The 25,268-nt window shown below is 41.1% G+C and overlaps 1 protein-coding gene across 2 annotated transcripts in view; it reads right to left on the bottom strand.

Moving 5' to 3' along the window:
* Positions 1 to 627: 627 nt before the first annotated feature.
* Positions 628 to 25,268, bottom strand: part of prim2 (DNA primase subunit 2) — an 88,469-nt gene continuing 63,828 nt past the window's right edge. For both annotated transcript variants that reach the window (XM_084174694.1, XM_084174695.1), the window contains exons 11-14: positions 15,805 to 15,931; positions 15,415 to 15,497; positions 4,701 to 4,769; positions 628 to 1,034 (exon numbers count right to left, since the gene is read on the bottom strand). In XM_084174694.1, coding sequence (XP_084030820.1) covers positions 804 to 1,034; positions 4,701 to 4,769; positions 15,415 to 15,497; positions 15,805 to 15,931 — 510 coding nt within the window. In that variant the 3' untranslated portion in view covers positions 628 to 803. The remainder of the gene's footprint in view (positions 1,035 to 4,700; positions 4,770 to 15,414; positions 15,498 to 15,804; positions 15,932 to 25,268) is intronic.

Raw genomic sequence — 25,268 nt, 5'->3', positions numbered from 1 at the left:
CAGAAATTGTGTTTCCTTGTTAGCCTCTGCCGAGTCCCCAACAACCGGATGTTCTGGTTTTCAAGGGAAATTGAAAGGGAGCCTGTGACACAACTTCCGCTTTTGGACGTTAACAAGGCGACACTCCATCTTAATTCCTCCTCCACATTTACTGGATTGGTTGAACAGTGCATAAGAGAACCTCCCAACAGTGTTTTTTCTTCTCATGAAGACCAGTATGTAGGGGGTCTAGTTTCAGGCGTTTATTTTACGTCTGCTATGTTAGGTTAATCCCTTGTGAGCAAAAACAATGACATTGCTTATGGGGCAGCTAGGATATTTTCTGGTCATAGCCCAATGAGCAGGCAAATCTTTGCCAGAGCGCAAAGTCTGGCCGTAAGCCATAGTTGTTTAAACCTGAATGGACCAAGCAGAAGATTAATAGAATTGCACCAATGTCAGCTTTCAAACTGGGAGAAAAAATGTAGATACATCACAGCAATGAATTAGAAAGAGCATCCAACTGTTCGGGTTTGAGAATTTTAGTTCTGTTGTCGGTAAATCCTAAGATTAATGTTAAGGTCAAGATTCAGCTTTTGCTTGGTATTGTGTTGCATTTGTCAACCAACAAATAAGCTCAAAAGATGAGATCTTCATATTATTCAACTTTATTACTACGTAGATGTGGAAGTAAAACAGAGGATAGCATTAAACATTTTGGAGAAGTATAGAAAATAATTTTCTTTGTAAAAAACATTTGACTGGATGGGAGCTTTATTCAAATCTACATAGAGAGGACATTTTATCAGGGATGTGTAAGAATATCAGGCATCTTGGAAGAAAGAATCCAGGTCCTCTGTTATTTCTGCTTCCACCTCTTGAGGGAGGTTCCCTGGTCCTGGTGTCTGGTGAGGGGACGGGTTGGGGGGTTTGGTGGCGGGGTTGTCCTCCCGCTTCACCTCCACCTTTACCCCAGCCCCAGGACCGCCTAGCAGCTTCTGGCTCTCCATGAAGTACTGGTTGGGGTGATTGAGTGAGAACCCAGAGTCCTCAATCTGGACACAACAGAAAAAAGTTTTGTTAGGTGTCAGACGGTAAAAAGAATACCTTGGACAGAAGAGTCAGAAAGGCAACTCTGCTTCAGTTCTTTTACTAATAGCATTGTACTGGTGTACTGAACTGATGCAATTCCTCCCTCCTATTTCAAGCCAGACTGTGTGATTGGGAGGGAACACACCGGCTTTGAAGTCTCCCTGATTAAGGCGTCAGCATGCTTCAATTCGGCTGGCGCCTAGCCGGGGCTAGCCAAACCGAACGAGTGTGCTTGCATATTCCCTTAAAAGACTGTCGCTTGAAAAACAAGAAAAAAGCGGCAATAGTACTGTTTCTCCATTTTGAGACGCCGTAGCCAGTATATAATTCCTCAAAATAGTCTGAATTAATCTACGATAACTAAAAAAAAATGTCATTAATTTTGACATTTATGGCGAGGAGATCTTAGTTGCACAATTTTACATCTAAGATGTTTGGTGCAGTATTTCTCAATGAAAACATTTGCATGAAAATGAGTATTGAAGAATCCCTACTGTTGACCAATCACAGACGAACAAAAAACGTCATACATTTTTTTTTGCATAATATATGCACAAACTCTTCCTAACTGTTTCGGCTGGGAAGCATGCGGGCACTTTAAGTCCCTCTCCTGCCATCACCTTGAGATCATTGTCCGATTCCTTTGTCTAGCTAGGCAAATGCAAGCGGACTGCTCGACTGTATTTGAACCAGCTGGGGTCCACAGTGCCCGGTGATGTACGCCTAGATATTTCAGCAGTACTTGATGGGAATATACTCCTTACAAAAGCAAGAATCAAAGACAAGTTCCCTACTCATTTAAGAGAAAAAAACCATCTAATTTCTCCTGTTAACTGTCCTGTCTGTTCACTGTCTGTGCAATAAATTTATGAAAAAGTAGAAAAATCTCAGAGCCACAGGTTGCACGAGTAGAGAACTGTGCAATCCATTACACCCTGATCTGTCTCAGCGTTACCACATAGCACTTGGCCTTCTGGATGTGACAAATGACAAATGAATAAACATGAAACAATCCGAACCCGAGATCAGAAACAAATCAATCTTTGAATAATTTTGCTGCTGCAGCACCCTCCCGCTCCCATAATCCGAGGTGAAGCATCTCGGAGCTCGCTCCTCTGGACGCCATTTCATTACTCTTTCTATTGTTTGATTTATTGCTCCTGTGTAAATATTTAATCAGTGAAGTATTATATTTTGACCTTTAATAAATGCTGCCAAGGAGGGAGGAACAACATATCTATCTGTACAAACCCACAGATCTGGAACCAGGTAGCACATTAGGGCTGGGATTTGCCAGGGACATCACAATACAATATTATCACGATACTTCTGTTGCGATACAATATGTATTGAGATTCTCACGATTCTATATGTATTGCGATTAAAAGATGAGATTTTATTACAATTTGATGTTCCAAACATATTGCTCACTATGTCTGCTGCAGAGAGACAAGAGAGAGCATGCGGAAATAAGTGCTGAAAACACATTGGCTCACTATTTTAAAAGATGGCGATCAAGCTATAGGATGAAAAATACAGGCGTTTTAGCGCAGGTACAGCTGACTACCGCTAGGTAACTCTACCTACAGTATTAAAAAAATAATCCTGCGAAATGTAACTATCCATTTTTACCCCCATCACTATAGGACGTGGCAGATATTTAATTATCCCAGTCACAGGCAAAGGAGAAACGAGTTGGTAGTCTTTGTGCCCCATGATGACTATAATTTAGAGATGAGGGGGTCGTAGATTGGTAGAATTGCCCCCCCACACAAAATAACTATTCTTTACAATGCGTATTAATGTCACAATCGTGCAATTTGGACGACAGGACAAAAATATGGCTCTTGAATGTCATAAATGTGGATTTTTCATTTTGGAGGTGGTGGGGGGTTCCATTTATCTTTTAAAGGCTGTTAGAGCAAGCATGCTGTTTATCAGAGCTGCCATCTTATTTATTCCAGGGGAATTGTCCCTGGGACCCTCTGACTGTACAGCTCCAGCTCCAGGCTATTAGTCAGCACCTATGACCCAGAGCACCGTTTCATTCCTCCAGAGGGTCCAATGAATGATACTCTTGGAAAGCAATGACAGAATTTACTGAAACACCATTTAGAGGCATTTAAATTGTTCTCTGTGACAGTGTGAGTATATTACAACACTAAATGAGAGGAGAAACATGCCCCACAAATATGAATCATAACCCTTAGGTGAATTACCAAACTGATAAATTGCAATAGTGGAATAGATTAAGGACATTTATGATACTATCGAGTCTAGATATATTGGTCTTGTAAGTAAGGCAAAGAAGTTGAGTAGAGCTGAAGCCAGTAGAAGGCTGTAATTGAGTATTACCTCAACCAATAAAGATAATTTAGGCTGGTAACCAGGAACAATGTGACCCACCCATCCAAGGGTGTAGCTAGGTCCCTGCAGACACAATGTCCTTTGCTTGGCTGGGGAAGTGTTCTCTTCAAGAAGCAAAGTGACTTTCAAAGTTACTTTTGGCTCTTACTCTCAAACTAGCAAAAATTGGGTCTTGTGAGTTGTAAAGTTTCAATGTGCAATGATGAAATGGAGTTTGAAGAAGAACACAACTATCATAAACGTGCCCAAAAAAGGCTAGGTAGTCTAAAACCGTATTAAATCGCTACATTTTGATCAGTAATCTGTCCTTTAAAACATATTTGGGATTACGGTATAAAGTATTATACATGTACTTTTCCTGGGTTATCAGATTGAAATGTGATCCGAGGATATTAGCTTCACAGAATAAACTAAGCACCAGAGCGATGGCAAACACTCTGAAAAGTTTACCTCCAACATTCACATCAAAGATGACTCCCTTCTCCGACTCAGTCAAATTAAACTGTCACATAGCAGATAGTCAACATTTACATCATGGTGCTACCTGCCCACATTCTCATCAGGATTCTGTCACTTCAGCTGCGTTGAACGCTGAGGGACAGGGGCACGTGTTAAAGAACTAATCCTGACTGACATCTCTAGATTATTGCTTTCTCACTCCCGCCCCCAAAAAACGCCATCTCTCCCCTCAGGCTGTCAGTTTGCAGAGCTTCCAATTTAAATACAATAAACAGTGCAGCACGGAAAATCACGCAAATTGTCAACACGTATCGGAGACCCGCTTCCACTCACTGACCCAAAAAAACACTGCTTTTATGGGTTGTTGGTAATAACACATTACCAAACCCAGAGACGTATGTAAGCAATCGCTATGATCAACGTGCATAACAGCAACCCCACACAGACAAAGAGCAATAAGAACATGTTATACCCTGCTTATTTCACATACTTTTTTTTATCCCTCCTAAATAAGGAGTGAATATTAATAACCTTGAATGTGCCTGAAACTACGGATCTAAAAGTCCACTCCACTAAAAGGCATTAGATCAAATAAATGTAATATTCATTAGGGGCTAAATTAATCTAAAGTGCCATAATAAACACACAAAACTTAAACGGATATGACAGCTAATGATGGATGTGATTACAGAGCTCGAGGCCCCTCCAGAGGCTTCATGCATGTGCTGCGGGCCCCCCCGGTCCCCACAAAGGCAGGCAGGCCACCCCAATTACATCCGGCCCCAAATGAAAGGCATCCTTACGCTGTGTGTCAGTTCAAAGTACTTCTGGCAGGCCAGCTGATAGTGCATTCCCTTGACCAACTCCAGGATCTGAAAACAAGAAATGAAAGCAAGGGAAATACAGACATTAAAGAGGTGTTGGGGTTAGAGAGAGATCTTGAATCATAATTTGTATACAACAGGAATGTTGTTGCGTTAAGAGAGGATTTGACGTTGACCAATAACGTGATTCTGGATGGCCAGACTGCTAGCAAGAATGACAAGAAACTGCCATGTGGTGAATCTTAAGTGGCTTGTTTCAGCTAGTTTCATATTGTTCTTGATACCATGACTTGTTTTGAGGTGTTTTTACTGGTTTCATGTCAATGCTAATATGGCTCAAATTAGCTAGTTAGCTAACCAACAAGCGCTCATTGTGCAAATGTATTGATGTTTTCAATAAACATTAGAGACGAAACATAGCTTACATGTGGTCGACAATCAAAGCCAACCCTTCTGTTTTTCCCCCTACTTGCGCAAGCGTCAGTTCTGTTGCTAAACAACCAACCCATCTATAAGCAGTTGCAGGAACAATTTTGCATGATGGATGAAGCGTTTGTGTTAAGGCCCTTGTGTTTTGTGGGTGCTAATTATGGAGCGTCATCATAGCGCAGCTTTAAAATGAGGCTCAAGGTATTACTGGAAATAATATACTGAACAAAAATATAAACGCAATATGTAAAGTGTTGGTCCCATGTTTCATGAGCTGAAGATCCCAGAAATGTTCCATTCACAAAAATGTGTTTACATCCCTGTTAGTGAGCATTTCTCCTTTGCCAAGATAATCCATCCACCTGACAGGTGTGGCATATCAAGAAGCTGATTAAACAGCATGATCATTACACAGATTAATCTTGTGCTGGGGACAATAAAAGGCCACTCTAAAATGTGCAGTTTTGTCACACAACATAATGCCACTGATTTTGAGGGAGCATGGAATTGGCATGCTGACTGCAGGAATGTCCACCAGAGCTGTTGCCAGAGAATTGAACGTTAATTTCTCTACCATAAGCCAACTCCAACTTAGTTTTAGAGAATTTGGCAGTACGCCCAACCGGCCTCACGACCACGTGTATGGCGTTGTGTGGGCGAGTGGTTTGCTGATGTCAACATTGTGAACAGAGTGCCCCATGGTGGCAGTGGGGTTTTGGTATGGGCAGGCATAAGCTACAGACATCGAACACAATTACATTTTATCGATGGCAATTTGAATGCACAGAGATCCTGTGACGAGATCCTGAGGCCCATTGTCGTGCCATTCATCTGCTGCCATCACCTCATGTTTCAGCATGATAATGCACAGCCCCATGTCGCAAGGATCTGTAGACAATTCCAGGAAGCTGAAAAAGGTCCCAGTTCTTCCATGGCCTGCATACTTACCAGACATGTCACCCATTGAGCATGTTTGGGATGCTCTGAATCGACATGTACAACAGTGTATTCCAGTTCCTGACAATATCCAGCAACTTCGCACAGCCATTGAAGAGGAGTGGGACAACATTCCACAGGCCACAATCAACAGCCTGATCAAGGAGATGTGAAGGAGATGTGTCGCGCTGCATGAGGCAAATGGTCACACCAGATACTGACTGGTTTTCTGATCCCCACCCCTACTTTTTTTTTTTTTTTTTAAGTATCTGTAACCAACAGATGCATATCTGTATTCTCAGTCATGTGAAATCCATAGATTAGGGCCTAATGAATTTATTTAAATTGACCGATTTCCTTATATGAACTGTAACTCAATCAAATCTTTGAAATGTTTGCTTGTTGCGTTTATCTTTTTCTTCAGTATATATATATATATATATATATATATATATATATATATATATATATATATATATATATATATATATATATATATATATATATGCCATGGCCTGACACTTAAAGGGATACTTTGGGACTTTGGCAATGAGGCCCTTTATCTACTTCCCCAGAGTCAGATGAACTTGTGGAAACCATTTTGATATCTCTGCGTGCAGTTTGAATGAAGTTACTAACTAGTGCTAGTGCAATTGCAAACTAGCTTTAGCGCAATGACTGGAAGTCTATGGGTATCTGCTAACATGCTAAAAAATGGGGAGAGAACTTGCAATACATCTTATTTGCACACACCAAACAAAAAATAAGAGCGTCTGCTAAATGACAAAAAATGTAAAAGAAGTGATTCAGAGGGTTTGTGTTATAAAGCGAAGCACAAAATCTCAATAAGCTATTGACCAGACCTTCAGATATTGTGCTTCCAAACCCCCTGTATTCCTCTCAGTACACCCCTGTACACCGAGTTGTGAACATATCGTAAGGTGCACAAATTAATTATCAACCTTAAGGAGAGATTAAACACCAATGTTCTACTTCCCACTTGTTAGGGCATGACATTAGGGTTTCTATAAAGCTTTATGGTGCCTCTTCTGCCATTCACATAGTGCAGAAGGGTGCATGCAAGTTTTTTTATTCCTATATTTATTGATATGATATTGAAAAAAAATGCAACTGATTTCAACAGACTTTCCATTTTGGTGCCCATGACTAGCTTTCCTGCTCCAACCACCAAGGTGAAAGCACTGCCAATGTCTGCCATTCTGAATGACAGACAGGTTAGCGCACATTCTTAGTGGGGGCATTGTCACATGTCCGTGTCTGGCCTCTGTGGCCTGCAGTGACAGTTTTAGGGACGGGCAGCGCCATGCACACTGGGTGAGTGAGGACTGATGTTATGCATATGAATCACTTCTCACTTTGGATTCAGTCTCTCACATTTAATAATGCTGCCTACATAGCCGGTCTCTCTGCTCAGGAGCCTACATGGTTCATGCATTGGCCTCCTGGGCTAAACTACACGCACACAGTGTCAGCGTGTCCTCCACTCAACGCAGAGTACTTCTATAGGGGTTGCTGATGGGGACAGGGAAGAAATGATTAATTTAATTTGAAGAGGGATAAGCTCTCCTTGGGTTGGCTGTCCACTTAAATTAGCACGTTGTCATCTAGTCCTTCCCTAGTGCTCAATGGATTGCTTAGTACACAGATTATTTTAAATATTGATTAGCCTCTCAATAGTGTGTGGTCTTTAGACTTGTTTTTTGCCTCTGTAGATTTGTACATCGAAATATAATCTAGATTTTATTTCTATAGATTTGAATACATAGACATACCTGGGCATGAATAGGCTACTTGACCAGTGCTAAGAATGGGCTGTGTTGAATGCTTCAGCACACAGTAACACTTAAATAAACTACCCTAAAACACTCACAGAAGCTGAATTGATCTCAATACATGCACTAGAGACATGTCTGGGAGCTGTATACAACCATCAATTTCATGTGTACTGTTTTTTTGGTGGGAAATAATTTGTGTGGAATGTTTGAGTGAAATACAAGCATAATGTTTGCACTGACAAGCGATCTGCTGACAATTTGTACTGCAAGTGACTCACTCATAGAGAGCATTTTTCATTTGTCAATGAATCGGCAGAGAATGAAAAGTTTTGAGCTCTATTTATTGACTTGAGTGTTTTATATGGTCCCATTTTCAGTAAATAAATGTGGAAATGTATCAAATTCTAAATATAGCTTACAGATATTAAAAAGGGAGGAATCTTGCACTTGTAATACAAGACGTAATAGAGTTAGACTTTACATTACTGATCATGGAGGAGAGGTAGGAGAGCTGGCTTGTAGTCAGACTCCGAAGGAGGGCAAACCAACCACCGCTTCAGAGTATATAACTTGCTAATGTACAGTCTCTGGACAATAAGGTATGAGCATCTCCTTCCAGAGGGACATGAGAGATAGTTTTCTTTTTTTTTTTTGGGGGGGGGGGATGGATCAGCTTAATATTGCAGATAGATTGTATCTTCTATCAATGTAACTGTCTGCATCACTTCCAATCCCCCATGTTTTTTTTTTATATACAGTGGGGAGAAAAAGAATATGATACACTGCCGATTTTGCAGGTTTTCCTACTTACAAAGCATGTATAGGTCTGTAATTTTTATCATAGGTACACTTCAACTGTGAGAGACGGAATCTAAAACAAAAATCCAGAAAATCACATTGTATGATTTTTAAGTAATTAATTTGCATTTTATTGCATGACGTTATGTTCTTTAATGCAAGGCCGACAGACAAGTTCCTTACTTTCTCCCCCTTCCACTTTCGCGGTAAGGCTGCAATTATTTGGTTGTAATTTTGGGTAGAGCAGACATTTCCATATGTTTTTGTTAGCTGCATGTGCGACATAACTCCACCAGTCCTACCGATGATATCATTTACGAAGATTATACCCTTTTTAAACATTCTGTCCAAAAATAAAGGTTTTTTGTCAATTAGTATATTTGAATTTAACCACAATATTTGTTGCATTATTTGTTCTGTCGTTTCTGGAGGATTAAATTGAAATTGCAAACAACTTTCTATGGCTTGTTTTAGAAATAGTGATATTTGGGAGATTATTTCCTTTTCAAATAACTGAAAGTGAGAGGTTGTAATCTGAATAAAGGGAAAAAGGCCTTTCTTGAACATTGGGTGAGACAATCTTACTAATTTGCTTGAGAACCAGTTCGGATTTAAGTATAACTTTTGTATGACTGAAGCTTTTAGTGATAGGTCTAATGCTTTAATATTTAATAATTTCTGTCCTCCGAATTCATATTCATTATATAAATATGCCCTTTTAATTTTGTCTGGCTTGCATGAGAGATTGTTAGATAATTTGTCTTAGAGACATGGCTCTCCCCTTCTACTCCATCCATACATCCTGTTGGGTTCTCCATACATCGCACCGACAGGACGAAAAAACTCTGGGAAAAGTAAAGGTGGAGGGGTATGTTTCATGATTAATAACTCATGGTGTGATTGTGGTAACGTACAAAAACGGAAGACCTTTTGCTCTTCCAATCTGGAATACCTCATCAAATGCCGACCCCATTACCTCAAAAGATAATTCCCATTGGTTATTGCCATGCAGACACCACAGTGGCACTCAAGGAGCTATACGGGACTTTAAGCAAACTGAAAACCGCATATCCTGAGGCTGCATGTTGTAGCTGGGGACTTTAACAAAGGAAATCTGAGGAAAATTCTCCCGAAGTTCCACCAACACGTCGTCTGCGTTAAACACGGAGAGAATACGCTTGACCATTGTTATTCTCCCTTTTGGGAGGGCTACAAGGCCCTCCCCACATATAGGCAGAAATTAAAGCACCTGTGGTAAGGACTGTTCAACGTTGTTCTGACCAATCGGAATCAATGCTACAGGACTGTTTTGATCACACAGACTGGGATTTGTTCGACTACACTGACTGGGTTCATCAGGCAGTACATAGAGGATATTGTTCCTACGGTGACGATTAGAACCTATCCAAACCTAAAACCGTGGATAGATGGCAGCAGTCGCGCAAAACTGAAAGCGCAAACCACCTGCATCACTATACGAAGAGTTTTGCGGTTTCTAAAATGGCTTATTTGGGTGTTTTTGGGGCATTTGTTCATGTTTTTTCAGGGCCCCCATACTACACAACAAGGATGTGGAAATAATTTGCTGATTGGGGTAAGTTTCTCAAAAACAAGGGAAATCACACAAAACCAGGTGTCTGGACTTCTCATTTAAGGACCTCAGCCACCCGAGCCATATAGCAGACAGAGATGGTACAAGTGCATCAGAGCCGGGACCGAGAGACTGAGAAACAGCTATCACCAGGCCATCAGACTGATGAACAGCCATCACTAGCCGGCTATCTGCCCGTAACTCATCCCTGCACCTTGATACTAATGTCCCATGACTATAGAGTCATTGGACGCTGGTCATCTCATTCCGTTTATACAGTATACTGTTTACTACCTGTTAACTGTAATTTTTTCCGGCACTGAGCAAATTTCAGGTCTGCTGAGTACAAACTTTCTGTGCAACTTCTGGCGTGCATTTATTGCTGACACCGAGGCTGCACCCGCTTTAAGTTACAGTTATAACAGTGGCCAAGTAGGCTACTGTGGCTACTTGATCATAATGTAGGCCTATCAGAGCGGCCTACCATTAAAAACAATGGAGAAAATGCATCTCATAACATTTCAACATGGAAATAGCTAAAATAAAGTTCATTATTATTCCCAATCCATTATTACAGAGAATCAGACAAATTATGCTACCCTCTGCCTATTGGCTAGTTAGTGTATTCAAGCCTGTCTCAAAATACAACACTGCCCTTTTAAAATAGAAAAAAATCTATTTACCTGACTCGCTTTTCAAAGATGGCTAGAAATGCACACGTTTTGTGCTCTTGTAGGAAGCAACCACTCCCCCATTGCTGACTAGAAATTTGCTATAACTGGGCTAATAACTCACTTACTAGCAAAGAATAAAAGAATATGAACAAATGTGCACACGTAGCTACATGCAGCTCTCGCGTTTATCTCAAAACAAGTGCATCTAATTGTGACCACTCATGCTGTAAACACAGTCCAGTTCAAAGTGAATGGCACAGATCCATATATGGCAATGGTCTATTTGCATTAAGGGATACTGCAGCTCTGAATGCTTATGTCTCACCGGTCTGTAGAGTTCTGCCTACAAGAAAATCTCTTGCTTAGTTTGCATTGAAAGTGGCTAATATTGGCAATTCCCACAGTAGAGGGAAACGTTGATAGTGTTAACTAAAGGGGAAAACTGAACTCGTGCTTGTCTGCGCGGGCTGATATTTCTTCTGCGCAGCAGTCCCATGGGAGCGTATATACTGTATTTGACATAGCTCATCCTATGTTGCAAACATTGCCGCACGAGGCCGATGCGTGCAAGTTGGTGGCAGAACAAGGGGGAGTTCTTATAGAACGGCAGCCAAAAAAGCCTCTATTTACACATTGCTTATGAGTGCATTTCACACTACTATTGGTTTATAATTGGATTTTAAGGCTCGTATGAATGTCCTGATTAATATGTTTGTGTTATCATCGCAAATCAACTGCATTATACTTAAACATTTCAACCAGTAAAATGGCTCTTTGGCTTGCTTTTGCTACAGCCTATATCAATGTTAGCGATTGTTGAAGCAAGAATCAAAACCTCATAAGCTTATGAGAACCAAAAAGTTATTTTGTTTAGAAGTAATAAAAACTTAAATCTAGGCTGTTGAATGGGCGCAGATGGCGATGGCTTTCTTACTGCCACCAAGAGTCGCGCGCATCTGTGCGTGACAACAGCAATGTTAACTCTAAACTGCGCGTGCACGCAGTAGCCCCGAGACTGCAGCGCAGAATATCACCCCACCGAGAAGCACAAGATTGAACTTCACTCAACTTTCTAGAGCAGTGGTCACCAACCGGTCAATCGCGATGGACTGGTCAATCTCCAAGGAACTCCTAGTCGATCGCCAAAAAACAAACGATAAAGCCATGTGTTCCTTTTTATTATTATTTTTTTGTCTTGGGCTGTTGGCGGTAGGTGCACCCAATTCAGCTGCCCTGCGCATCGGGTAGGTGAACTGTTGCCATTTTTAACCATTTCATGTGTCTGAAGGTACAAACTCTGCCTTCCCGGTGGGCCCGGAGAGTGCACTATAGGCCTACCGCTGGCCAATCAGATGGCTCATGTTACCGTGTCTGCAGTAACGTAGTAGGCATACAAGAAAGCTACAGCTAAGTTGATGCTGTGAGATTTCAAAACGTTTAAAACCATGACTAGAGAACTGTCAACGAATAGAGCAAAGAGCTGCTGTTTTTTTGAGTGAGTTCATGTTGATTTTCTTCTCAGCACTGTCAACACTTCGTATTCAACACTTTTAGAAGCCATAAAATGCGCGTTCTTCCTATTTCCACTCAGCGCTACAACAAGCATTGCAGCAGTAATAAATGAGTAGGAAAGTTTATCGATCGGCTTGCGTTGTTGTTATTATTAACGGCTAGGGTCTTTTTTAATGTAGAGGAATATTTAACTTTCTCTGTTCATAGGAGTAACATGAATTTGTGCATGAGGCAGAAATAATGCGGTGCGACTCGAGTTTTGCCATCAGCTGGAAGACGGTGTCCCGTTTTTGGTCAGGAGACTGACCATCAGATGCAGCCCAGTAAAATAAAAATGAAAAGCAAATTATTGAAATGTATGCTCACTCAGCTGTGCCTCACAAGTAATACAACAACAGATCTATTACCAGTGTGATCATATAGCCTACCTCAAATTTGGAAATATAATTTAAAAAAATGGCCCGAACAACAATGCTTTGGCAGGGCAATTCAAGCAAAGCCAATAAGCGGTGATAATGTATTGGGCCTATAGCTTACTGCACAAACCTCATTGCTACAGTACTGTTTTGAATTGGTTAATGTTGCATAGACTTGTGTTTTGTAAGTCGTGTAAAAAAAAAATCTGAGCAGTAGATCTCAGCTTGCATTTTGACTCAGAAAGTGATCTTGACTGAGAAACCATTGGTGACCACTGCTCTAGAGTTTTCCCTGTTAACACAATCAACGTTTCCCTTTACTGTGGCAATTGTGATCGAAACACATTATTAGTCACTTTCAATGCAACATACGGAAACAAAACATGCAAGAGATTTTGTTGTAGGCAGAACAAATCGGAGTAGGATTCTATTGTATTGACATGCACGACGCAGCCGTACTCTACACAGACCGGTGCGGCATAACCAGAGCTGCAGTAGGCCTATTTGCAAATAGACCATATGAATCTGTGCCATTTACTTTGAACTGGACTGTGTTTACAGCATGAGCGGTCGTGAGTAGATGCGCTTGTTTTGAGATCAAAGCGAGAGCTGCATGTAGCCACGTGCACATTTTGTTCACATCCTTTGCTAGTTAGTGAGTTATTAGACCAGTTATAGATAATTTGTGGTCAGTAATAGGGGAGTGATCGCTTCCTGCAAGAGTACAAAACGTGTACATTTCTAGACATCTTTGAAAAGAGAGTCAGGTCAAGAGCTTTTTTTTGTCTTAAAGGGGATGTGTTGTATTTTGAGACAGGCTTGAATAAACTAAGTAGCCAATAATGTAATAATGGTATGGGAATAATAATGCATTTTAATTTTGTAAAGTGGTTTCTTGCATCAAACAACAACATTTTCAGCCACCTTGTCTGAAGGACAAGTGGATAAACAGGTTAATGTCAAGCCCTGCATGTGTTTTTCCAAAAGTCTAATGGAATGTAGGCCTACATTGAACACCACACATTGGCTTCTACTGTAGGCTGAATGATAGAACAGCTATTTCCATTGTAAATAGATGCATTTTCTCCATTGTTTTTGATGGTAGGCCACTCTGGTAGGTCTACATTATGATCAAATAGCCACAGTAGCCTACTTGGCCATGTTAAAACTGTAACTTAGAGGGTACAGCCTATGTTTTCAAAGTAAACGCACGCTGGAAGGTGCACAGAATTTTCACATTGTTCAAGTTTGCGCTCAGCAGACCTGAAATCTGCTCAGTGCTGAAAAAAATGTGCGTGAACATTGGACGATTAGAATATGTCCCACAGTATAATCTAGAAATATAATGTTCTAAAGTCATTTGGAAGTGTCCTGATAGGCAATTACATCTAACAAAGTTTAGGGAATATAGACTATATTCACTTCCAAATGACTTTAGAACATTATATTTCTAGATTATACTGTGGGACGTTAGGCTGCGTGTATATGTTCTTCATACCAGACTTTGAACAGTGAACATTATGGCCCAATTAAAAGGGGACCATGAATTAAATTAACGTCCTGAAGGTCCATAACTCCATGAGAACGCAACGGCAAGACCTTACAACTTCATTTCATTACCTGCACCATTGAACCCAGTTTAATGTGTTGAGAAAACACATTGAAAGTGCTTAAAAAGTGCACTTGAAAATATGCCCCAATTCATTTTAAAAGACACAGATGCTAAGGCGGTCAAAGCTGTAAACTCAATGAGCTGAGCTGCTCATATATAAAAGCTGGCCTCTAGGCTGGAGCACTGCAGGTTTCAACTGCACGCAGGATATCAAATGCTAAAACTACTCACATACCTACCAAATACTACTGACGAGGCTAATGATCTCTGAGGAAAATTGCATCTGATGTCAACTGAAGCTAATTTGATTTGAGAAAATTGGTTAAACCTGTATTAAATAAACACTTAATAAAATACCGTTAACATATATGTTTCTGGTGTATACATTTTTTAAATGCATTGTTTTACTAAGAACTGTGAAAAAGCAATTAATTCCTCACTTTTTCTAGCGTTATAAAAATCTGTCGACCTTGTCGAAAGTGTGATGACAATCTACCTTTTGCGCTGCACTGAATACATATTCTAATCTACACCTAACTTTTAGTGAATTAAACTTTCTTCCTTTCCTTTCAAATTTCCTTTCTGTTATCGACAGCAGCTTAAGGCAGACTTTAATTAAGGAGGTCTGAGTTTTGTAACCCATTTTGGTGACACTGTACTGTTCATTTTACGTCCGTAATGTGTTTGTTTCTTGCCATCTAGGACTTGTCTATTTTTGTTTATTGTCAATAAAAAAAAGTAAAAATTACAATAAGATCACCAGGTTAAACTACATTCATCAATACAAAGTCAATAATGTAGATGAGACTGCCTGAACATATTAGTGACAACTGCAGTCAGTTAATGTTGTATTGTGCCATGGGTTAACAACAGAGCATCTGAGAGGCCTGAGGCAGAGGCTGTTCTGTTGTGTTCTGGGCCTCACCCACCTGACTGATGCCGCTGGGGGAGACCTTATAGGACTGCAGCTTCTGCTTCAGCAGCTCTGGGTCACTGTGTCGGAATGGACAACCTGCAACCACCAGGTCATAGAGAGAGAAATTAGGCATGAGGGAATGGCAGGTATTCACAATAGTAGCTATGCCAGGAAAATTATTTTTTGCATGCATCAAACAATTAGACATTGAAATCAAAACACTGCCTTGCATCTGTTATTGCTGGGTTCAGAGGGAAAATTGAATGCATACATAACCCTTTTCATGCAGCAAATGTTCACCGGTGTCACTGCTACCAAGCTATAGGCTTAAAAGGCTAATAACGATAGAGAAAGGCTCATCACGTGTGCAATAACCATGCATCTCTCCAGGTCCATGACTCACCGTGCTGGTCGCCTTGGCTGGGTGGGTTTGACAAAATCACCTTCATGCAACTGTAAGGGGTGTAGTCTGTGCGCTTGCCTTCCTTCCCGAACATGTGCCGGATGCTGTAGGCATATGCTTTGTCAAACTGCAAGGCAAAAAGAGAGCGAGAGAGAGGAGAGGTGAGACATGGGGTTGTAGTGAAAGAGGGCAAGGGAACGGAGGGAGGGGAGGTTGGGGGTGGAAACAGAGACGTTGTCGTACATCATGTCAGTGGTGGCAGGGTGTTTTCCGCCATGAAATATCGCGCTATTAGAGGTAACCTGCTGCAGAGGTGTTGCCAAACTCCAGACAACTGTGACTGGATTATGGGTAATGTGGCTCCTTTCCCCCCTCCATCTCTTTTAACCCTCCATCTCTCTCTTCCCGGTTACTGGCTGCACACCTCTTCATATATGCTGTGATCATTTGTCAGAAAGGCGTTAACCAATTTAAAGCAGTAAAAACGCCAATCACACAGCAACACTATAGGCCCATACACTACAGACAACCTGTTATTGGAAAGTTCCTATTGAATTGTGGACCCATTGTTGTGGAAGATGACAATCAAAACCATCAACCCTTGTGAAAAAAATACATAGGCCTTTAATAATAATAATATAATATGCCATTTAGCAGACGCTTTTATCCAAAGCGACTTACAGTCATGCGGGGATCGAACCCACTACCTTGGCGTTACAAGCGCCGTGCTCTACCAGCTGAGCTACAGAGGACCACAAAGACATGACAAACACATACGGAAAAATAGTACTCAAAACTCACTCAGTTGAATAACTCAAGAAAACCCAACGAACCGCGCTGATCCAGTGAAAATCAAAATAAGCATTCAACAGTGAAGGCAGAATCTCTAAAGCAGCGTTTCCCAAACTCGGTCCTCGGGACCCCAAGGGGTGCACATTTTGTTTTTTGCCCTAACACTACACAGCTGATTCAAATCATCAAAGCTTGATGATTAGCTGATTATTTTAAATCATCTGTATAGTGTTAGGGCAAAAACCAAAACGTGCACCCTTTGGGGTCCCGAGGACAGAGTTTGGGAAATGCTGCTCTAAAGCATCCGAATCTTATCTTTCCATTTCATAGCCACAGCTCTCCCCCTCTTTGCAGACAGACCTACTGTCGATACCGCCACCTCAGAGGGTCCGCCTCCTGTCCTGCTCCAAAATATATGGCATGTGGTTAAGAAACCATTACAGTGTTTGCGTTCGATGGGGGTCACTGCATTCAATCTCAGCGGTGAACTCATTTTACCAATCATATGTACTCCTGTAGTCGCTCAAAAGGGAAATACGGCCTCCCCCTGATGGTAAAGTCAACAGTGGGCTGTGGGAGAGCGAAAAAACGTTAATCACGATTGTACTCATCATAATCCATTAAAGTTGCAATAAAACCCCTGAACTTGACAAGGTGACTCACTGCATCGTGGCAATATAAGGAGCGATAAAAACGACTCACCAATCATATTATTAATTATATGGTGCTCCTAAGGATTTAGGAAGCCATTTCCAGTTTAAAGATCACAGACTACTGTATTAAAATTGTTCTAGGAGCTCTTTGGTCGGTGCTTTGACATTTGTGTAAAAGTTTCCTGCGTTACTGCTATTCATGCATATTAATGAGTGACAGTGAACATGGATAGTTTGACACTACATTTTTAACATCGAGAACAGATAGTTAAGGAAAGGACCATCTTTTTTTGACAAGTACATCTACAAAACCACACAAGCTGAGAAGTTGGTAACTTTGATTGAAAGGTCACAAGCCACTACTAAGTAGCCCAACACCTGTATTTTGTCAACTCCCATGGTGCCTTCCGGATACCTACTGGCCCATCCAGTCATCAGAACAGCCTTCCGGATACCTACTGGTCCATCCAGTCATCAGAACAGCCTTCCGGATACCTACTGGTCCATCCAGTCATCAGAACAGCCTTCCGGATACCTACTGGTCCATCCAGTCATCAGAGCCACTCATATGGGAGCCGAGCTCCAAGGACAACAATGACATTAGCTAGATGAAGCCAGTCTAATTACACAGTGGCATAGCTATTGAGTGTCAGAAATGCCAGCCATTCATCCATTCAGTGCTCCGCTGAAAGACTGCCACACACAGAGCCTGGATTTCTTCCACTGCACACCCCACTTACTCTTATAACACTAGTTACTGTATTAATGTCAACTGTTTCCAAAGTAATGTATGCAAATGCTCATTGGAGGAAGTGCATTGTTATTCCATCACCGATCTTAAATTCCAGCGGAAATAAATTGGCAGCACGCTCTTTTCTTTTCTTTGCAATTGCAAGCTTTTTTTTAAGGCATAGTAGTAGCTGCTATTCTTTCCAATGTTTGACAGCAATATGTAGGCTAGTTGAAGTGAGATTCATGTAAGGCATGTCTGACACTAAACTGTAATCATAACTGAAAAGCTAGCTAATCCAATAATTAAATCACATTGTAAACATTTGTCCATTTCATAATCATTTATCTACAAAACAAATTCATTCAATACCAAAAATGCCTCAAAGCATTCAGATGTTCTGTTTTGACCACCTACCAAAAACAACAAAAGCCACATGCATGCAAACAATAAAGCTCTCATTTCAAAGCTTTATCAAACACATCCCAAGGGGAAACAGTTCCTAAGAAGAAGTTGGCTTCAATGTGTCAAAATGAACAACATACAGTGAGGGAAAAAAAGTATGAGATCCCCTGCTGATTTTGAACGTTTGCCCACTGCCAAAGACATGATCAGTCTATAATTTTAATGGTAGGTTTATTTGAACAGTGAGAGATAGAATAACAACAACAAAATCCAGAAAAACGCATGTCAAAAAATGTTATAAATTGATTTGCATTTTAAATGAGGGAAATAAGTATTTGACCCCCTCTCAATCAGAAAGATTTCTGGCTCCCAGGTGTCTTTTATACAGGTAACGAGTTGAGATTAGGAGCACACTCTTAAAGGGAGTGCTCCTAATCTCAGCCTGTTACCTGTATAAAAGACACCTGTCCACAGAAGCAATCAATCAATCAGATTCAAAACTCTCCACCATGGCCAAGACCAAAGAGCTCTCCAAGGATGTCAGGGACAAGATTGTAGACCTACACAAGGCTGGAATGGGCTACAAGACCATCGCCAAGCAGCTTGGGATTACTTGGGAAAACACACGCCAAGGCAACAAAGGAGTGGCTCAAGAAGAAGCACATTAAGGTCCTGGAGTGGCCTAGCCAGTCTCCAGACCTTAATCCCATAGAAAATCTGTGGAGGGAGCTGAAGGTTAGAGTTGCCAAACGTCAGGCGCGAAACCTTAATGACTTGGAGAAGATCTGCAAAGAGGAGTGGGACAAAATCCCTCCTGAGATGTGTGCAAACTTGTTGGCCAACTATAAGAAACGTCTGACCTCTGTGATTGCCAACAAGGGTTTTGCCACCAAGTACTAAGTCATGTTTTGCAGAGGGGTCAAATACTTATTTCCCTCATTAAAATGCAAATCAATTTATAACATTTTTGACATGCGTTTTTCTGGATTTTTTTGTTGTTATTCTGTCTCTCACTGTTCATATAAACCTACCATTAAAATTATAGACTGATCATGTCTTTGTCAGTGGACAAACATACAAAATCAGCAGGGGATCAAATACTTTTTTCCCTCTCTGTAAACATGCAAGTCAAAGTAGCGCACAGCCGGTGCGACTTCATTTAACCCAAAACAGTCCTCTACCCATTTTTACTGACGGGATTTGGAAGAGGCCGTGCGAAAACTATAGAAAGCAGCCAGAGCGGAGAGGAAGTAAAGCATGTTGACATGGCTGTTGGATAGTGTCTGCCCTGTGGGCCTATTGTACAGCCTGTCGGATAATGCAGTGTCTGCCCTGTGGGCCTATTGTACAGCCTGTTGGATAATGCAGTGTCTGCCCTGTGGGCCTATTGTACAGCCTGTCGGATAATGCAGTGTCTGCCATGTGGGCCTATTGTACAGCCTGTCGGATAATGCAGTGTCTGCCCTGTGGGCCTATTGTACAGCCTGTTGGATAATGCAGTGTCTGCCCTGTGGGCCTATTGTACAGCCTGTTGGATAATGCAGTGTCTGCCCTGTGGGCCTATTGTACAGCCTGTTGGATAATGCAGTGTCTGCCCTGTGGGCCTATTGTACAGCCTGTTGGATAATGCAGTGTTTGCCCTGTGGGCCTATTGTACAGCCTGTCGGATAATGCAGTGTCTGCCCTGTGGGCCTATTGTACAGCCTGTCGGATAATGCAGTGTCTGCCCTGTGGGCCTATTGTACAGCCTGTTGGATAATGCAGTGTCTGCCCTGTGGGCCTATTGTACAGCCTGTTGGATAATGCAGTGTCTGCCCTGTGGGCCTATTGTACAGCATGTTGGATAATGCAGTGTCTGCCCTGTGGGCCTATTGTACAGCATGTTGGATAATGCAGTGTCTGCCCTGTGGGCCTATTGTACAGCATGTTGGATAATGCAGTGTCTGCCCTGTGGGCCTATTGTACAGCATGTTGGATAATGCAGTGTCTGCCCTGTGGGCCTATTGTACAGCATGTTGGATAATGCAGTGTCTGCCCTGTGGGCCTATTGTACAGCCTGTTTACATCTCCAGTCCAACACACTTTGGCAATGGTGTCTGAGAAACAGGGCTAGAATAGAATGGATAAGGTGTGTGTGTGTGTGTGTGTGTGTGTGTGTGTGTGTGTGTGTGTGTGTACAAGCCTTGCCGTGGCTCCTCAGAGACAGTCCATTGTGACTGATGTGGCACTAGCCCTAATCCATTTTATGTGTACTGCCATTAAAACAGGTTTCATTTTAATTACCGCTACAAGCCTTATGCCAAAGAACACCTTGTCAAATTAAAGGGTGCAAACTCAGAGCAACATTGAAGATGAGGGACTCCACAATACATCATGGCTCTTCCCAAAATGCACATTCAGTTGTCTGCTGTTGCGGTTAAGAAAAGTGCAGCCTTCGGAGACCATTATATTAGTGGTTTGGGTAAATAGCTTGAGGATACAAGCTACATACATGCTACATAATTGTTAGGCACTTCCTGCCTTTATGGATGACAAATAAATGTGGTCCAACATTTTGGGAACTGTAGGCTGGCTGTGGATTTAGGTGGAAAGCACTGAGGATTTGGGATATATTAATATGTAAAGTCTTCTTAAAATCCATCCAATTTTAATCTAACTTCGGGAAAGGTTTCTTCAGAGTCCAAGCCCATTGTGGATTTTGAGGCAGTAGTCTAAGCAATCGTCATCTATGTTCAGAAGCTGTTTTTTTCAATACAGGAAGCCTTTTCTTTCAGTGTCAAGGTGCGAACAGAGCACAGCTCCTCCACCTTTCTCGTCTGGCTGTGTGAAATGTATCAAGAGCAGACAGCAAAAGCGAGAGTGCTCCAAAGACTAATGCTTCAGCAGAGACACTAAGCATAGAACTAGATGGAAACAGAGATTACATCCTGGGAGTGACTTGAATAATAAAAACCTGTAGCACCTTCAAGGAGCATTTAAATAGTTTGGAAGGGTTTTGCACACAGCCAGTCACGTACGGATTCGCCAGACACACTCAAGGTTCCTGGGTCATTTACTTAATTACCCGGTTTCAATCAAGGGCAGTGAATGAGAAACAATTCAACTACAGGAAAACAAAGTGCTTTATGGAGGACTGAGTCATGAGTAGGAGTGGATGGAGAAACAAACAGGACTGTTATAATAGGTGTTTTTGGTCTCACTGTAGGATATAATGAAAATAAACAAATACCTGCATCTAAATATCCATAACATCGAGCATAATTCTATTTTAGCGAACACTAGCGTTTATTTACTACGGGCCTCCAGTTGAAGAACAGGATAGCCTACACTGTTCCGCCTCTGTCATGCATGGGTATATATACAGTGCCTTGCAAAAGTACTCAGATCCCTTGGATTTCTTCACATTTTATTGGGTTACAAAGTGGGATTAACATTTATTTAAATGGTCAGTTTTTTGTGAACGATCTACACAAAATATTCTACAATGTCAAAGTGTAAGAAAAATCGCTTGTTTTTTAAAGATTAATAAAGGTGAATTCCTTTAGCAAGCACTCTGACATAAGCACTCTGACATAAGTCAAAACAAATGTTTGTTCTACTGCTCATCACACAAATGCAGAATAAACACGTTTTGTAGGTGAAAAAATAATTATCAGGAACTGCTAACATATCCAATTAGTACAGTAAGCTGATGCTTCTCGCTGTTTATTATCTATGCATAGTCACTTTACCCCTACCTACATGTACATATTACCTCAATTACCTCGACTAACCTGTGCCCCCGCACATCAACTTAATTTTTTTCTTTTTATAACTTTAGTTTATTTAGTAAATATTTTCTTAACTCTTATTTTTCTTAAAACGGCATTGTTGGTTAAGGGCTTGTAAGTAAGCATTTCAAATAACATTTGATTTGATTTTGATTATATAGGCTAATCCAGGCCAAAACATCAACAACGTTAACGCCTAGCAAGTACCCCCTCCTGATGGTTCAAATTTATTTAGTGTGTTCATTTCTCACTCTCAACCACAACTTTAAAAAGGAGACTCAGCGATATGACGTAGATGCAGAAAGTAAACAGCATAGTGGGTCAATTTCTGCAACAACTAAGGCTCAACTTCTCCGCTATTTTGGTTCCGTGGCTACCATGCTGTAACAGCGTGAAGCGAACCCGTGCACATGCCCAGATACTGTGTGAGAATGTTTGAGAGCGAAGTGTTGCATCTCGCTCATTTCGCTGGGTCTACCTTTAATAAGTACAAATACAAACAAATAAGATCTGTGTTACCCATTGTCCCCAAAGTTATTAGTCATGCAAAACAATGTTTTCTAATCCAAGTCTTAACTTTGGAAAGATCATCGAGGTGATAATTACGCAATAATGTTTCAAAACCCAATGAACATTTTCGGAACTTTTGGAGGTCAAAACATTGCGCATAAACATAGTTAAATCAGATGTTATGATACTAAGAGCTATAGTTTCCATGATGCCTGACAGGCTTCTGCCAGATCACTTTCACCCATCCTGTTTTCAGATTAGTGGAGATGAAGGAAAGGAGACAATGAGAAGAGGATGTTACTTTAGAGTTGAGATGCATCTTTGACAGCCACAAGTAAAATAATCTGACTCTGATCAGATAAAACCACTTTAAAAATCCAGCTCTCTTTCGATTTTGCTGCATAAATAGATTAAACATTGGACACAGAATTACTTTTCCACTGGAGCAACTCAAGTAAGGCGCTACTTCAGTCAAGGGCACATTTCATCAGCGTTTTAACCTGCTTGAAACCTTCACAGATCTAGTAGTGGTGAGTCCCACCCACTTCACACCCTGCCACCCTTGAGTGTCTCCTCTGTCTGTCAATTAGTGGTGGGAAGTCATGGAGGCGCAGGTGGGTTTTGTTGAGTAAACAGCGTCTAGGGCAGGCAGGTAGGGCTGCTTGATGGAGGAGGCCTCATTGGTGCTGTGGACTGTGATGTCTCAGGAGAAGGGGAGTGCTCTAATTAAACCGGCAGCTGCTTTGCAAGTGTGTGTGTGTGTGTGTGTGTGTGTGTGTGTGGCGCGTCTGTGTATGTGTGCTGTGTGTGTGTGTGTGTGTGTGTGTGTAGATGAATGGGGATACTATACTACCCGTCTGGGCCGATCCTGCGCTTGTTGAACACCACATGCCTTTTTTGACATTGGAAAGGGGACAGCGTTTTTACCATACATTATACACCGCTTTCTGCCTGAAGGTGACAGATCAAGATATACAGTAAAGTAGACCTTGGTAGACAGTAGAGAAATAAAGAGGGTAAGATTGAGAGGACTACCCTGCTACTAAGCACAGCTATTCTGCACAGTAGTTGTAGAATATCTTGCCACTAATTGGCACAGAACAACCAACCACCTTTACGGCTCTATGCATACGTGAACAAAATATCAGGATTTGCATTACAAGTATGGGGCCTATACAATTTTACGCTGCAATAGGCATGAATTATCATCCTTATACCAAGAGCGATGTCGAAATATTTGAAACGCTTCTCAATTACAGACGCAGTCTGACCATTTACTCAAGCAGAGAAAGATAGAAGGGGCTGATCAATGCAGCTAAACTGTTGGGAGTGAAATTCCTACACGTAGCCTAGCTCTCAAACATCCCGTCAGGCTTAGACTGAAGTCTGGAGACCTTCCCAGGATACACTGCGGCAGGCAGCAGCAACCTAGGCAGAATCTGGCTGTGCTGGGCTGTTGCTGCACACCAGTGGAGAATATTAAGAATCTTGAAGAGGGGTTGGGTTAAATGTGGAAGACACATTTCGGTTGAATGCATTCAGTTGTGTAACTGACTAGGTATCCCCTTCTCCTGGTTGACTCCTTAGGCTGGCTGTTCAGGGAGCTGCTTCTCCCTCAGCCCTCTGTCTCAGTGGTCATCCTTCAAAAGCACCCTTCAGCACTTACAGCTCTACAGAACAAAGCCTAGTGATGCATGTGTTCTTAAAGTTTACATTGATAAAAAAAAAAAAAAAAGACACTGACAATGTTAAAAAGCTTTGCTCTGCAATTTCCTGAAACCATCCATTGTTGTCTGCCTATCTATCAAGCCATCTGTCCATGAGCAAACAAGACTAAATTCACTACAAACTCAAATAAAAAAAATTGTAGAATATAAGTTTTACAGTAATAAACAGTCATTACGGTCCAGCCTGGAGTTAGCGTACCAATTTATAATCTATGCTCATCTCTTTTCAAACCAATTTCATTACACTTCCTGTGAATGATCCAGAGAAAAACAAACAAACAAATAGTGAATTCCAATTACAGTGCCTAGTGAGTCTACACACCTCTTGCACAGTCACCACATTTTGCTGCCTTAGAATTAGATCTAAAAATGGATGAAATTATATTTTTTAAAATGATAAATGTTTCCCTAAGAGTTGTGCAAAGTTGGTAGAATCTTATTCAAAATTATTCACAGCTGTAATGGCTGCTAAAGGTGCTTCCACCAAGTATTAACTCTGGGGTGTGAAGACATACACAATCAAGACATGGTGTTTTTTTATTTTGTATTCATTTGTAAAATGTTCTATAAATTCTTCTTTCACTTTGGAAATGTGGAGTAGGTTGTATACATCAGTAGGAAAACAATTCTAATTTAATACATTTTTAGATCTAATTTTAAGGCAGCAAAATGTGCATTTTGGGGGTTGTATAATTGTTCTTTAACTTTGAAAATGAAATCAAAGTTTATTGGAAATAAATCCTTTTATTTTACCATATTTGACTGCAGAGTTAAATGTGGAGTAGGTTTTGTAGATTAGTAGGAAAAAACATCACATTTATTCCCTTTTGAGATTACATTTTAAGGCAGCATAATGTGAAAACTGTGCAAGGGGTGT

Source organism: Coregonus lavaretus (assembly GCF_964263955.1).
Source record: "Coregonus lavaretus genome assembly, chromosome: 1".
Taxonomy (NCBI): Eukaryota; Metazoa; Chordata; class Actinopteri; order Salmoniformes; family Salmonidae; genus Coregonus; species Coregonus lavaretus.
The sequence above is the reverse complement of the archived record's forward strand: the minus strand, read 5'-3'. Positions and strand labels throughout refer to the sequence as shown.